The 15,897-nt window shown below is 54.8% G+C and overlaps 1 protein-coding gene across 1 annotated transcript; it reads right to left on the bottom strand.

Annotated features, from left to right (window-relative positions):
- Nucleotides 1–417: 417 nt before the first annotated feature.
- Nucleotides 418–15,689, bottom strand: LOC121355503 (carbonic anhydrase 9-like). Its single transcript, XM_041470983.1, has 12 exons — nt 15,493–15,689; nt 8,608–8,631; nt 7,290–7,460; nt 4,988–5,130; nt 4,237–4,329; nt 3,920–3,986; nt 3,588–3,745; nt 3,295–3,430; nt 1,232–1,255; nt 1,027–1,053; nt 813–906; nt 418–672 (listed from the first exon to the last, which is right to left on the bottom strand). Exons 1-12 carry the CDS (start codon nt 15,611–15,613, stop codon nt 609–611), a joined length of 1,122 nt encoding a protein of 373 aa, XP_041326917.1. The 5' UTR covers nt 15,614–15,689; the 3' UTR covers nt 418–608.
- Between the last annotated feature and the right edge of the window lie 208 nt (nt 15,690–15,897).

Genomic DNA, 15,897 nt, shown 5'->3' with positions numbered 1-15,897 from the left:
CCTGGCTAATCTAGCTGTGATAAAACCAGAGGTGAGCTGGGTGGGGGCTGTCCAGCAAGCAAGCGGTGGCTCTGCCACCTTCATCTCTGCCTTTCTTCAGCCTTACCAAGCCACAGCTATGTTTTTCCAATGCTTTGCACAAATAAGAGGAGGAAGAAGTCCCAGAGTGTCGGAGGGCAGGGCTGGGCTGTAGAAGAAGCCTTGTGCTGCTTACTCTGGAGCTCTGCCTGGTGCACAGAGGCTGATGCTGTCTTCGCCAGTTGGGAAGGGGTCCCTGCCCACCCCTCTCCACTGTGGTTCCAGCTGACCCAGGGTGCTCTTTCCTGCCCCATGGCTTCCCACAGAGGCAGCAGAGACAGCTGGTACCATGGAAGGATTTTACCTTTTTATTTTATTTTATTTTATTTTTTTTAGTAGTTTTTACCTTTTTTATAACAAAAATATCTGTTGGGGCCAAATGCTGCCCCCAAGACAAACAGTCCATGTGGGCAGCCCATGCAGCCAAGGCGTGCTGGAGCACTGGTCTGTCTTGACCTGGGGTGGGAGTGAGGGGAGGTGGGGTGACAGTCTGAGCCAGTGGGGCTGGGACTGCCACAGAGGTGTGGAGTTTACGCAGTGTTCTCAGTGCTGGCTGCTGTGTAGATGACCTTGGATTTGGTCGGCGAGTCCAGCCTGGAGGGGAAGGAAAGAGTGGGGCAGATTAGACGAGGCAGGAGGTCTTGTTGCCTGAAACCACCATTAGACCCTCTTGTGAGGGCCCTGGACCTATCCTGCCCCCAAGCAATGTCCTCCTGTGTCTCGCCATTGCTCACCGTGCGTTGTGGCTGCGGTGCTTATAGATGTACAGCAGGAAGGCCAGTGCTGTGACAGCGAAGAGCACCCCGAAGAGCACAGCCAGCACATCTCCTGCAAGCCAAGCACAGGCATGTTACACTGGGAGTGGCTGAGTAAGAGGAGGCAAGGAGCAGGCTGGTAGGCCAGGGGCAGAGGGGACACAAAGGACCAGCCTTGGCTGAGCATGCTTACCTGCATGAAATGAACTGGAGTGTCCTTCTGAAAAGGAGACAAAGGCCAGAGGATGAGAACCAGCAGCGTGGATACCAGAGCAGCCCTACAAACCCACTATGGCTGTCCGCCCCCAGCTCAGCACGTGGCTTGCACAAGACCCCAATTCCCAGGCAGGTACACCTCCTGCCGTCCTTCCCCTGCTTTGTGCCAGCCCCTCACGTACCTGCTATTGCTGAATCATCACTACCTGTAAAGAGAGACAACACAGTCAGGGGGTTGCCTTTAAAGTATTTGGGGAGGGAAGTGTCAGGCCTGCAGGCCTTTGGGCTCCACTTCCAAAGTAGGGATGCCTACAAGACTCCCATGAGCAGGGGAGAGCTGCCTGCCACATCCCCAGCAGCTCACAGCATCTTGCTGCAGGAAGCCCAGCCCTGACACCCTGCCAGAAGCAAGAGAAAAGGGGAGGAAAAAGGGTCCTTAAACCACAGCCCACACCTGAGCCTCACTGAGCCCAGCCAGAAACTCCCCCCACTGTTGTTGCTACAGCCAAGGAAGCAGGCAGGGTGCTGAGCACTGCAGCACCCCAGGACTGCAGTGAGATTGTCAGCAGCTCCCACGGAGGAGGCAGCTATGCATTGCAGGTAGGGCACCTGGCATGGGGATGGCTTGGTGGCCCTACATGCTGGGAGGGAGCTGTGCTGGACAAATGTTTGCCCAGCATGAAAGCAAGGCTTTTAAAGAGCTGCATTATCATCTGTGCATGGCTCGGGTATGGTGCACAGAGTGGCACTATCTATGGGCTCTATCCAGCTACATGGCTGCTGCAGGAAAGCTGCCACCTCCTCCCAGCAGCTGGGGACAGGAGTGGTTATCCCGAGCTGGGGGTGACTGGCAAAAAAATCAAGAAACAATGTCACAGAAGGTGCAGCTGCAAGCAAAACAAGATGTGACCCCACAGCACTCCATCTCAGTGCTCAGCAGCCCCAAGGGCTAAAGCAGGTAGCACTGACGTGGGGAGAAGCCCCCAACAATCCTGTGCACACAAGGCAGGGGATCAGTAACCTCATCCAAGAGTACTGGGATATCCTCCTGGTGCTTCTGGAACAAGACCTTTGTGGCTTTGTTACAGTGGGGATTTTTGTATAGAAATAGCAAAAAATGAGAAAAAAAAGAAGTAGAGCTGGGCAACTCCCCCCTTGCCCCAGTGTTGGGAGGCTTTGGAACGGCTTCTGCAAGTAGTAAAAGAAAGGCTTGGAGGTAAATGGAAAATATGATAAAGTATCTAAGAGGTTTACCAAAGATAGAGCATGCCAGCCTAACCCGATATCCTTCTTTGATAAGTGATATTCTAGACAAAGAAAATGTGGTAGATTTTATCTCTCCCAGTTTCAGTGAAGCATTTGATGCAGTGCCACATGGGAAACTGCTAGCCAGGCTGAAGACCTCAGTGATTAAAAGCCTGGAGCCTTTAGCGAGCAGGCTGCAGGTGGAACGGTGAGGGAAGTGCCTTGCACCACATTGTGTGGTTATTGAGGCATTGCCCAGAGGCCTGGAACCAACCCTGTGCTGTTCCTATTAGTCACCTTCACAGAGGGTGTAGGAAATGCCATCAGAACAGAAAAGGAGCAGGATGTTGAACAGAAAACCCCCAGTGACCTGAGGGAGCAGCAATGGGCAAAAATTCAGTGATGCAGAGCAATAGTCACACATGGTGATTAATAGTGATTTCTACTCATGCCTGGAAATCACCAATGCAAGAAAGGCCTTCAAGGAGAAATAGAGGGTGGGCATTCAGGGACCCCTCAGGCAGGGGACTGTGTGCCTGGCCAGGATGGCTGTGAGGCCTTGCTGGCAGAACACAGCCTTCAAGAGAGGTCTTCAGCACTGCCCATCCTGCTGGATTTGGGGGAGGGGTGTTCACTGCAAGCTTGTACCTCTGACAGCCCCTACTGAATTTATCTATTACATTTGGGATTGAAGTAGCTAGTCGGAGTGCTAGGACCTGCCTCTTTGCACTTGACCATGCATCCCCTAGTCCTGCTACTGTTACATCTGCAAGACTGAGGATAGAATAAGTTTCTATAAACCAGTCGTCCCCAGGCAGGGTGAAGGAAGTGCAGAAATGGGAGAGAGCAGGACTCTAAGACCAATACTGCCACATGTCACTTGCCAGGCAGGTCTAACCCGTGTTTCTGTAAGATACACAAAGCACTGGCTCCTGCTGCTGTCCTCATCACTGCATCCCTGCTGCTGGGAGCAGCCTGAGCACACTCAGTCACTCCTTACCAGGAGTGTGTTTCACTGAAGGGGGGCTCTGGAAACTCGCCAGCACCCGTCGCCCGTGCAGGTTCTGCACTGGCCGGTAGTTGTTCTGCAGGAGCTCATCATCAGGGCTTCTCAGGGTCGAAACCAGCAGTGACATCTGGAAGGAGAACAGTGTGACCAGAATAGCATGTAATATTTGTGGGAATAGCATCCCACTTTTGGGAGCAGATGAGCTGCAGAGCACAGGGCACCTGCACCAGCTTACGGGGAGAGTCTGGGAAAGACCCAGTGTGGAGCTCATCGCTCTGACAGACCTGGTGATGAGAGAGCAGCATGGTCTGGTTGAAGATTGTCCACTTGACTGTCTGGTAGCAGGGAGGGGTGGTCAGAGAGCCATTGTAGTGGAAGTAGAGTTTCAGGTTGGCAGGCAGCAGACCTGCAATGTTGAATCCGGGCACCAAAGTTTCTTGTCCTGGGAGAGGAAACATAATGGGAATGAGACTGGTACAAACCCCTTGGAGGACAACAGCATGAAGATCATGGGCAGTGTGGCGCTGCATGTGCTGCAGCTTTGCTCTGCTGAGCAGCTGGTTTCTCTGCTGGGCTGCAGCCCCGACACAGAGTATGAGGTGAGACAGGGCCTTACCTACTTCTTGGATTTCATCCAGATGCTTAAGTATTTCATGATAGTATTGGTTCTCCCCATGCCCAACCTGCAACACAGAGACCCCAAGGTAACAGCAAGGCCACGGGACAAAGGGAGACAAGACAGTGATGGCAGCAGGGAGATACTGCTCCTTGAGAGAGGCACCCTATCCCAGTGTCCCCTTCATTCTTATCAGGGCTGATCTGCCCTTTCTCTCTCCTTCTTCTAAATGCATTTGCACCTCTGTCAGTCCCCAAAACTGTGTCCAAATCTGCCCATTCCAGTCCCATCCTCCCTCTCTGATCCATGAAACTCACCTCCAGAAAGGCTCCCAGTACAGCGAGGCCATCTGGGTGAACCATTGCCTCTGTAAAGCTGTCATACTTGGTATTGTAGTGGACCACATGGATCTGGAAGGGAAAAATGCAATCCCAGTGCTCGATGGATGCCACTGGGAGATGCTCACTCCCGCAGGGCTACAGCCTGCTGACACAAGGGCTGTGAGACATATGCAGGTGTGATGAGTACCACTGCAGGGAAGGGAAAATGCTGGTGGGTCCAACAAAATCTGCTGGTGCAAAGCAGCCAGCAAGAAGCTCTGCCTACAGGAACTACCCTGCTCAGAAACAACAAATTGACACTCTGTCCTGCATAACAGGGGCTGCAGAGCCAGGCTCAGTTTGAGGTCAGCGGCTAGCGAAGGAGGGATAAAACCAGATGGGAGCTGGCAGAGCAAGAGGACAGTGTGTACAGAGTAAACAGTCCCTGTAGCTCCCAAAGCAGGCTCACAGCCTTCAGAAAAGCTGGCTTCCACAGCCTGGAGACTGCTACAGCTCCTGCTCCATCAGCCCAGGACCAGGCTTCTGCTCGAGTCTGGCTCAGCACCAAAGTGTGGCCTGCTACACTGAACTCCACTGCTGCAGAGCTGCCCAGGATCCTGGCCAGGAGTTACAGCCCACATCCAGTGACAGCCAGAGCCATGGCCGAGGAGTATGACAGCATTCCAGTGCCTTCTGTGCCCGGCACCATGAGGGAAAAGGTGCCTCCAGCACCATGAGGGCTGCTTACCTCGGCAGCAAAGCGCCGCCCATTGACGGTGTGCTCCGAGCCGGGTCCTGTCGGGGAGCCCCAGTGCAGGTGCAGCTGTGCAGCTCGGTACTGCTGGGCATAGCCCCCAGTGAGGGCCAGGGAGTCGGGCAGGTCAAGGACAACTGCAGCAGCAGAAGGAAGAGGTCAGTAATACAACACAAAGCCCAGTCCATTACACAGTACGCAAAGGAGGTGTCTCAAGGGAAACAGTCGCTCTGGGCTTCTAGAAACTGGTCATAACAGAAAACCTTGCTTTCCATCTGTCATGAGGCTGTGGCAAGCCTGCCAATGTGGCAGGGTTCAACTTCTGACTTAAGGTTGTAGGATAGTACAGTAAATATGTCAGCTTCAAAAAGAGCTGCTACGAAAATGCTGGAAAGTGAAGAGCCCCTCCACAAAGACTCCTGGGGCCGGATCCAAGCCAAATGTTATCCAACAATTTATTCAGTAAGTGAGAATAATATAAAGAGACCGTGAACAAAATTCATAGAGAAAGATACTGGCAGAGTGGTGAATATCTATGAGAGCAGGGCAAAGAGACAGAGAGCTGCAACTCTTGGCAAGCTGGGACCTCTCAAATAAAGCAGCCTGCAAGCATATGACAGCAATGGAGCTAGTGACACAGAAGCATTAAATATTTTGAAAGTACTTAGAGCTAAAATTTTTGCCTCATTGGATACCATGAATTCATAGTTTATTTTTCCTTATTTTAGTGTGGTTTTTCCAGCTATTTTGGACTTATGCAGCAATGCGGCAAATCTAAAACTGAGTTACCTGGACGTGTGGTAACTCCACAAATATCAGGAGCATCCCTCGACCCTGAGAAAGGCTGCCCTATCCTTTTAAGCGCCTTTTCCTAATTTTTAATGTAAGGTCTTTTCCTTTTTCCTTTTTTAAATGGGGTGTCCCTTCATAACATCACTAACAGGGCACAGATTTGGGATTAACCACGTAACAGGGCTGTGATGAGTCATTTGCCATCTCAAGTTCCTTGCCACTGGGTTCAGAGATAGAAAACTCAAATACAGGAAGTGAGAAACTGTTCCCTCCCTATGAATTTATCTGCTTTTACACTTCTTTTGTATAGGTAAACCATTGTTTTCTTTCTCCTGACTACCTGAGTCATTTTCAGGCCCTCAAAAAAGCTTATATAACATATACACTTTGTTACCAAAATGAGTAACTGTACAAATATCTTACCAGGCTTGCAACTTTTTATTTATTTATGGCTTTTCAGGGAGCAGACCAGTGGTTGCCACAATAAAAAAGGCATCTTAAAAGCCTTGTGAGAGAGTACTTCCCCTCTCCCCAATGAAAATGCTCTCACTGCTTTTCTAAACACCAAGCAACACCAGATGCCAGGGTGTCTAAAATAGCAACTACTGAGCTCAACTAGTTTAACTCCGCAGGCACGTTAGGGCAGGAGGCCGCGATACAGAGCTCTGTGCATGCAGCACGCAGCTGATCTGACCATACACAGCAAGCCTGACCTGTCAAGTTTGCTGTATACACAGGTCAGCTCCATCTCGTTGGCTACCAGGGCAAGGAGGTGCCTTATCACGCCATCAGCAAGTACTTAAGGCCCTTTCTCCATAACCCTTTCTTAGCTCAGGGACTGGCAGACATCAGCGTGCACAAAATTTTCTGCTTCCTCCAAGAAAAAGCTGGAAACAACCGGGTCCAACCATCCTCAGCTATGGAAAGATGTGGTTTTCCTCCATATCTGGAATACCAAGGCTGATACTAAAATAATGTAAGTCATGTCCAAAAAGTTGTTTACAAAAACCATCCTAGTATTGGAGAAGGGAAAACAAAAAGCTATGAAAACTTCTTAAGATTTGAGATAGAATCCTTAAGTGCAGACAAAATAAGGTGGTCAATGTTGTGCCCTAAAAGACAGGTGTAAGTAGCTTAAAGTCTAAGCCACATCCAGAGACTCATGAGTCCTCTGAAAGTGTAATGCAGAGAGGGAACCACTGGCTGAAAATGCACATCAGAAATATCAGGGACACATTTTTAGAGAAAGTTTGGAGTTAACATATTTCTGGAACCAGCTCCCAAAGGCTCTAGACACCTTAAGGTTCTCACCTTGTCCAGGAAAACAAATGGACATGTAAAATTTCGACAGCCTGTTGCTTCCCTTTTGGCCTGGAAAGCAACAGGATTGCAGCCAGCAAGTCCCAGAGCCCAGGGGAAGGGCATCAGGGAAGCCCAGTCCTGCTGGGAGAGTCTGAGCACCCTCTCTTTGTGCTCCAGCCCCTGCAGTTGCCTCTGCCCCCACCTGTGTGCCCATTGTTCTTCAGCTTGAGCAGCTTGTTGGCAGGCAGGCTGTAGCCAGAGAGCTGGATCGGCCGCAGGTCAGGGCTGAAGATGGCCTGAGCTGTGTCAACATTGATGGGTGACTGCTTGGTGCCCCCGCAGTCCAAGTAGTCTGTGCTCCAGTGCTTCAGGTCTGGTGTGAGAAGGAAGGGAGGGACTGTCAGGGACTCACTCCTCCAGGGTGAGGAGACTTCTAGAAAGAGCATTTGGGGGTGTCAGGGAACAGGACTTGCACTGGCCAGGGAAGTAACCATGCACGTAAGTTTAGCTTCCACGAAGTTAGCTTGGGAGCAGCTTTATTCCAACATGTGACTGAGTGCAGCTGTATCAGGAAAAGTCTCAGAGCATGGTAAGCTGCCAGGAAAGTCTATTTTTGGGGTGTTTAGGAAGAGTGCATGAAGATCATTTACAAGTGGACTTGGCAAGCCGAGGAGCTGCTGCCCTGCAGCTCATCACACCCTGGCTGCCTTGCACAGCCTGGCCTCTGCAGGTATCACCCCAGAGCTGCTTGAGCAAGGTACCACAGCACTCCTGGGCTCTGTGGCAAAGGGCCAGCTGACATGGCTGGGCTGGCTGCTGAAATGGCCACCTCTTCCCAGTACACAGCTGGGATAAGCATGGTTGTTGCCTCAGAAACCTCCCTTTGCACTGCAGAGGGCTGCTTCTAGCATGGGCCAGTCAGTGCAAACCCAGGCTTGTCCCCTCACAGGACCCCTGTAAATATGGAGCTGGGTGCTAGCAGCTGAGCCAAACCACAGAGTGATGGTGCAGTGAGTAGCAAAAGGTGTATCTGTCACAGGACTGTGGTGATGCCCATCATGGGTGCTGCAGAGAAGCCCCCCAGGCCTTGGTGGGAGGGCAGGGCCAGGCAGGATGGGGAGGGAGGGTGACAGAGGGCAGAGGTGAAGACAAGCTAATCCCTGGGCTGGTCAAAGTCCCAGCATGGGCTGCAAGTCCAGCCTAGGGAGAGCAGCCTTTTCCCCTGCTTGGCACAGGGTCAGGGGAGCTCTCATTCAGGGAGGAGCCCTTCCCTGGGGTCATCCCCCCACACCCAAGGGGCTGGGAAAGCCCTCATTGGAGCTGCTGCTTCCTGGTGAAATCAGATCAACCTCTGGCTCTTCAGCCCATCCATGCCTGAGCACGGGCACTGTGTCAGGGTCAGGCAGGAGGGAAGGGTGAGTCGTGGAGTGTGCACGGAAGCCTTGTAATAATTAACCATAGCTGGCTCAGTTCCAGGATCTGCTGGGTAGTAGGAAAAAAGCAGAAGTAACTGCATTTACCTTCATAGCTCCAGTGGCTGTGGCCTTGAAAAAAAAAGAAAAGAAAGAACCACATGAATGGAAGGGAAAGGTTGTCAGCAAACACACCTCTGCCAGGCAGCAGGTCTCTGGGTTCCCACTGCCTTCCATCCCCCTCCCCGCCTTTGCTTTCCCACTTCTCCCTCTGTCCCAGCCAAGGGCGTATTCCCAGAGGGTATTGCCTCCTTGGAGCACATGTAGGTCCCTTGCAGATGTCAGTCAGAGGGAAAACCCCAGGGCTGACATTTTGTCTTTGTCCTTAATAAAGAAAAATCAGAGATAGGGCTTGCATTACTGAGCAGCTGTACCAGCAGCTGCTCCAGAGCAGCCAAAACCTCCCAGTGCCCAAAGACAAGGCACTTCACAAGTGCAGCTCTCACACTCCATGAGGAGCTTTGCATTGCACCATGCAGGCACCCTCCTCCCACCTGGGAAGGCTGCCCTGGGACTGACAGCAGAGGAAGAAATTGAGCATCAAAACCTCTTTACATCAGTGAGTGCCTCTGCTCTGGGGACGGACTTTCACAGGAATATGTGCCAGGCCAAATGCTCAGCTCTTGTTCCCAGTTCTAGTTCATATGACCACCTAAATTCCCACACAGAGCTTCATAAGGTCCTACCATGCAAAACCCTTTCCTTTGGAAAAGCAGGAGGGAGGATGAGGGATCCCATGCCAGGAGCTCTGCATTTCTTGTGTCACCCATGGGTCACACTGTGACCACAGCAGGGTGATGTGACCTGAGCTTCCCACAGGAGATCTCTAGATCTACTGTGCAGATCTAGAGGGGAAAAAGCCCCCCTGAAAATGTCCTGAGAGTACCCAGTACTTAAAAGGCTGGCCCTCGCACTGTCACTCTCCTCCAGGGCTGCCAGCTATGCCTGGATTCTTGGCACACCACTGGAGCTGGCCTTAGAAGTGCGCCAGAACCTCTTCTCAGATGCCCCTGACCAAACACCTTAACTATCACCAGCCCTTCTAAACAATCAGCTCCGGGCAAAGGGATGTGGGGCTCAAATTTGCCCCAAGCAGGAAAACACGGCCCAAAAGGATAAAGTGTCTGCTCTGGCTGGCACAACAGGTAATTCATGGGCTCCTCTTCTGATTTATCCTTACCTGCAAGCTTCTCACTGCAGACAGGCTGTTGGCACTTCCCAGTCCGTGAGTGCAGGAGCAGAGTGCCAGGATGGGACAGGTTTGGGGCAAAGGGGGACATTCATAGAGCAACAATGACATGGAGGAGCATTTAAGAGGTACAGTTGACCCCAAATATCATCTCTGTTCCTTGGTGGGGCCATTTGGTGGGGGTCTGCCAGCCTGGGCAGGATGCAGGAGGGTCTCAGCAGAAGCTGCTCCAGCCCCCATCCCTGCTGCTGACAAGAGCTATCGACACGCTGTTGCTATTAATAGGAGTGGATTCCAGCTCAGGGGTGAGAAACGAGGAGGCAAGCTTTCCCAGGCCCAGATGTCCCATGCAAGGCCCTAAACCCAGCGGGATCCTGCCCTGCACTCAGCGAGGATGCAGGCATGGGCACTGCTGGGAGCCTTGGTGCATCTGCTGCTCAGGAGGGTGGATGAGCACAGCCAGGCTGGGCTGGAGGGTGTTTAGGGGCACTGCGTGTTGCAGAGATGGGAACAGATCTTGGGGCTCCGTCCTGTGTGACTGGTGACTCACTTCTGTCACATTTCTGACGCTCAGGAGCAATGCTTAGGAATCTCTTTGGTATTCCCAAAGGCATAGGAAGAAGGAGCAGCAAGCAGAGGACTGGGCAACCTCTGCTGTGCACAGCAGAACCCGTGTGCCACAGGACAGCCTGCAGTGCTCTCTCCAAGTTGGCTTGCATGGCACTGCCCAGGGATGCACCCAGCTGTGCTACAGCAAGCTGAGATTCATTTATTCTACCCACCTTGCTCACACAAAGGATACCTGCTACCCAGACACCGACTTTGCACAAAATCCAGAGAATATGGACCCTCCTCTGGAAACACCATATATCTGCTCTCACACTGCTCCCGCTCTCCTGCCCCTCCTGGCACTCTCTGCACAAAGAAACACTCACACTGGGGCAGTCCTGGCACAGGTAAGGCACAGCACCCCAAGGCTAGCACATAGTTCACTGCACATGCCTCTACTGGCACAGCCTGCCCCGACGCCCCACTTTTTGCTCACCTCCAGGGACTCTGCCTGGACAGAAAGCAGCTCAAACATCATATCACAGATTGAGCAATAGCCCCGTGCTGACACCTGCCCTGCTGTGTAAGCGCTGCGCCAATTACCTCAGGTTCCCACATCTCCCAGCACACGCCTGTTCCCAGCCAAGGGGGCTCTGGGCCCTCCTCACAGCCCCCTGCCAGCTCAGCTCGGCAGCTTTGGACACCCCAAAGGCTGTAGCTGCACCCAGGCGCCAGTTCAACCCACCCCAACACAACAGACTTCCCCAGGGATGTCTCAGCATCAAAACCAAAAGGATCCATGAGCTCTTATCCACCCACTGAAGCCCCCTTGGGTGTGTTTTCCCATCCCGTGGATCTGGGTGCAGGGGTGGCACAGCCGGGCCAGCCCCCCAAGCAGGCATCTCTCAAGCTCAGCGGTGGAGGCTTGGGGTCCCTGGCACACGCACCGAGCGCTGCAGGAGAGCCCGAGGCGAGCCCAGCCGGGCGCTGGCCCAGGCTCCCTGCATCAGCCCCCGGCACTGCTCGCAGGAGCCCTGCACCAGCTACTCCCATCCCTTCCACCTGGGGGAATCTTGCATCCCTTTACTGTGAACATTAACCCACTGCCCTGCCCAAGTGTCGATTTGCATAATTCAGTCTGCCTCCCACACCTCCCGCCGGAGCACGTCTTCTCCTTCGAAAAGCTGTGTGATGCCAGGTCTCCCTCCTGCTGCCGCTCACCACAAAAGACGTGGCTGCACCTCGGCAGCGGGTGCTGCAGCTCTTTGCATGCCTGCCTTTCCTCTGAGCACCCGCTAGCCTGGCAGAGACTGCAAAGCTCTCCCAAAAACATGGGGCAATACAGCCCTGGTGATGAGATGCGCACAGCGGGAGATAAGAGAGCTCCTTGCAGGGGTTCCAGCAGGAGAACACAGTAGGGTGCTGACAGGATCTGCCTGCCCTTGCAGGCAAAAACGCCTCCGTTCTCAGCCGCACAGGGCCCGCCGGTTCACCTGAGTGCCGCCTGCCATCTGCCTTTCCCCAGCGGCCTGCGATCCAGCCAAGTTTCCCACGAGTTTCCCCCCTTCACACCCTCCCTTTGTGCTTTCTCCTGCTGTTCCTTGCTCCCACTCAGCCCTCCCATTCTGGGATACAGGCTTTGCTGCAAGTGCCAGCTCCGTTCCCTCCTTGACATCCAACACCATCCAACAACACTTTCCCGCCGAGTTCAGGCAGACGCTGCCATTACCAGCGTGCTGCTCCGCATGTCCTGCAGTCCGGGAGGGAGGGTAGGAGCAGCTTTTGGCAGCGTCAGGAGCCAGCTCAACCACTGGCTGCTGTGAATTCCACATAGGAAAGGCACTGATGCAGCAAGCTGCACCCAGGAGACCTCACCAAGGGCATGCAGGGATGGACTGTGCACCCGAAGGGCTCAGGATCATTTGCACAGACCAGGACGTCTGAGAGCAGAGCCAAAGGATAAGGAAGGAGACCGGGGGTTTGCCCTATGGATCTGCACCTCCCATCCTGACTTTTTCATGTTTTAGGGTCTATGCAGTCTGAGGCTGCTGCAGAGCACCTGATAGCACTGAAACACGTGCTGTTCACAGCGTGGATGCTGCCTGACAGCAGCTCAGCCACTCATGCTGTCTGCTCGCCTTGAACTCTAGAAGCTCAATGGCTCGTATGTGGCACACGGGACAGCGAGCTCACTTCTAACTCTTCCATCCTGCTCTCTTATCAGCTGGGCACACTGTGCCATGTGCTCAGCCACAGGGAGTGCTGGCATCCTGCCAGAGCCTCCTCTTCCCACGGGGACCCAATCCTGAGCCACACCTGGCTCTAAGTCCCATGGGATGAGCTCAGCTCACAGATGCCAGACCAGGACCACCTTGCTGTAGCCAGCAGGTACAAAGGGATCAGTAGAGCTCATGGCCCAGAAGAGAGGGGAAGTGGAGTGTTATTCCCAAGGGTCAGTAGGCCAGGAGGTACCAGGACATGTAGAGATGCAGAGCGCAGGTCCCAAAGCGGGGACCAGCCACAACAGCCAGGTCCCAGCCTACAAAGCACACACAAACACCATGTCGCTTGAAAGCAGTGACCTGATTGCGGAACCTGGACTGTGCCACTGTGCCAACGCTGCCCAAAGCCAGCTCTCCAGGCTGTGGCAAGCATGGCACAGGCACAGGGTCTGTGCAGGGGGGTGCATAACCTGGGCATCCTTCTGTCAAACCCCACAGGAAGTGTCCCTGTGAGAGGGCTGTGCCATCCCAGCCCCATCTTCTCCCTGGTTTCTCCATCCAGACCCACCCCGTGCAGCAGCACCCATGTGCTTTCAGCCCAGGATACCACCCCTTGTGCTGCCCATGGGGGCACCGATCCCTCCCAAGCCTGGCTGCATTAAAGCCCCTTTGTGTTTATAAACTCTGACCTACTGCAAGCCTTTGGGATCAGCCTTTAATCTGCCACTGGCAGCACAGGTTGCTGCAGGGATTGTTCTTTGTTCTCCTGGCAGAGAACTGCTTGGGCTGTGGAGCCCAAGTGTGTGCCAGCTCCCCCCAGGAGGGGCAAGGGTTTGGGTGGAGGAAGGCATAGGACAGGCTTTACCCCAGGGCATGTTCCTGCTCCTTCCAAACCCAGCTGCCCCAGCAAGTGCTGGGGGAAACAGGAAACAACCAGAGTGCTGTGGAGAAAGGGCCATCCCAAAAAAAGGGACAAAAATGGGGAAATCCCAGAGGACAGATCAGTGCTTGGAGCTGGGGAGAGAGATGAATAAGAAGTATTAAGCAAGAAAAATAGGTTCACTTGGAGAAAGAGGACATTGGGGAATGAGTAAGAAGAGGACACTAAGAGCAAGACACATCTGAATAAGAGGGAGAGGGAGCAGGGAAAGGGAGATACTGTTTCCCAAATACACACTTAGCATGGGATTCAGGTCTCTGGGCAAGCCAGAGTCTTCTCAGGGAACAACCCCGTGGCAAATCCCTGAGCACGTGCTGAGTCCATGGGCTGGGAAGCCACCAGCCCTACATCATGCGCTAGCCTCGAGGAAGAGGGAACCAGCTCACCATCCGGCAGAGGTGCTGAGACATGCAGGTCCTGGCACCTGGCAGGAGCCTTGGAGGGTTCCAGCCATGACCTGCTTCTCACGGGATTCCATCCAGAATTTCAGCCTCTTAACACTGGCATAGCACGGCTAACTTGCCTGTTCCCTACTGACCTCCTGGCCACCTCCTTTCCCCTTCTCCATCCCAGTGCTTCCACCCACCCATCCCAAGCCTCACGCGGTGTCCAGCCCCTTGGCCAGCGCAGCACACCGGTATGCTGAACGCCCGACACCATCCCACCCTGTGGCCTGGCTTACTTAATCTCTGTGGCAAGAACCGTCTGCATCCCCATCTCTGTCCAGTGCTCAGCCGGGCAAGAGTGGCTAGAGCGGCTCTGGTAAGAAAAGTGATTCACTGGAATAACAAAAGCAGCTCCTGGCACAAAACAGTTCCTGGTCCTTACCACAGGGCAGCTGTCCTGGCACAGGTCAGGACAACTCCTTACCAGAGGCAAAACCAAGGACACGCTATGAGGCTGAGCCCAGGAAACAAACCTGTGGGCAAAGCGGGGACAAGAAACAAGATCAGGGACAACAACGTCCCCTGTGCAGGACTCAGCCCCAGAAGAGCAAATCCGCAGCACTGGCCCAAAATCCCTGCAGAGCGCTGGCAGTGCCCTAGCCTCCAATCAGGAAAAGGACCACCACCAAAGACCCAGGACTTTTCCCCTGAACCTGTAACTCTGAAAGCCCCCACAACACCGGCAAGACATCTCACAGGGAGGAGGAGGGGCACACAGCCCTGCAGCCCTGCCTTCTGTCACGTCCCCGTCCCCCATGGCCAGCCCCCCTCCAACTCTGCAGCAAGGCCAGACCCCGTGCTCAGTGGGCCGCGGGGGGACAAGGTGGGCGCAGGGCAGCCCAGCCGACATTCCGCAGGGCGAAGGGGACCGGCGGCCGTTCACCACGCCGGGTGCAGGGCTGGAACCCCCGGGCTGTCCCCGGGAGCAAGCAGGGATTGCTGGGTGCACAACCTTTGCAGCCCCATCTCAGGAAACTCTGAGCGCCTCAGTCTGATGCGAGAGGGACTTAGCGAGGGAAAAGGGCTGCGGACAAAGCGAGGGCCCAGCCCCTGGGCAGGGGTCGGGCCAGTCGAGCCGCACGGGAGTTGGCGGGAGCAGGACAAAGGCAGGGACGTGCTGGGGGGTGCAGCGCCCGCAGCTGGGCGATGCTGGGGGTATGCAACTCCACAGGGGCACCTCATCCTGGGGCGCACCTGGAGCCCTAACACGGGTGCAGCAGGAGGTACAGCAGCCCCTCCACCCAAAAAAGCAAGCAAGGGGAGAACTCCCTGGCACTGGGGAGAACTCCTGGCATTGGGGATACCTCTCCACAAAGCACCAGACATACCAAATCCAGCACCCCTTGCACTGGGACGCTCCACTCATCAAGGACCCCCAGCCCAGCAAGGGAGGGAACCCTGTACATCAGGGCACCCCATGTACCAGAGACCCCAAACTCAGTGTTGGGGTGCTGCACGCATCAGGGTGCTGAGGCACAGGCCATCCCAAACTAAGCTCAGAGGCTTCCCCTGCACGGGGACCCCAAAGGCAGCAGCGGGGTTCCCCACTCCTCGTGGAGCCCCGCGCACCGAGGGACCCCCGCTCACCTTTCCCTGGGGAATGCGGGGTCTCTTCGCCGCCGTGTTCCTGGTCGGAGCCGGCACGGCCCAGGGCGGGCAGGAGCAGGAGCGGGAGCAGGAGCGAGACCCGCAGCGCGGCGCGGTTCATCTCCGGCAAGTGCGCGGGTGCGGGACGGCGGCTCCGTGCCTGCCCGCCCGCCCGCCGGCCGCACGTAAGTGAGAGCGGGCGGGGAGGAGGAGGCGGCTCTGACTCACGCCTCCGTTACCTTTTATAGGGGCTGGAGCCAAAGTCTGCCGCCGTACTGTCCAGGCAGGTGAGCCGCCCGGAGCGGGACTCGAATCCGGGACTGCCCCCGGGGGTGCCCCTGCCCCACCCCAGTCCCCCGCCGGGACACGCGGTGGAGCCGGAGGCGGGGGAGAGCAGAGGGCTCC

This window comes from Pyrgilauda ruficollis, unplaced genomic scaffold, assembly GCF_017590135.1.
Source record: "Pyrgilauda ruficollis isolate IOZ18807 unplaced genomic scaffold, ASM1759013v1 scaffold251, whole genome shotgun sequence".
Taxonomy (NCBI): domain Eukaryota; kingdom Metazoa; phylum Chordata; class Aves; order Passeriformes; family Passeridae; genus Pyrgilauda; species Pyrgilauda ruficollis.
This window is presented reverse-complemented; position numbering and strand designations above follow the sequence as displayed.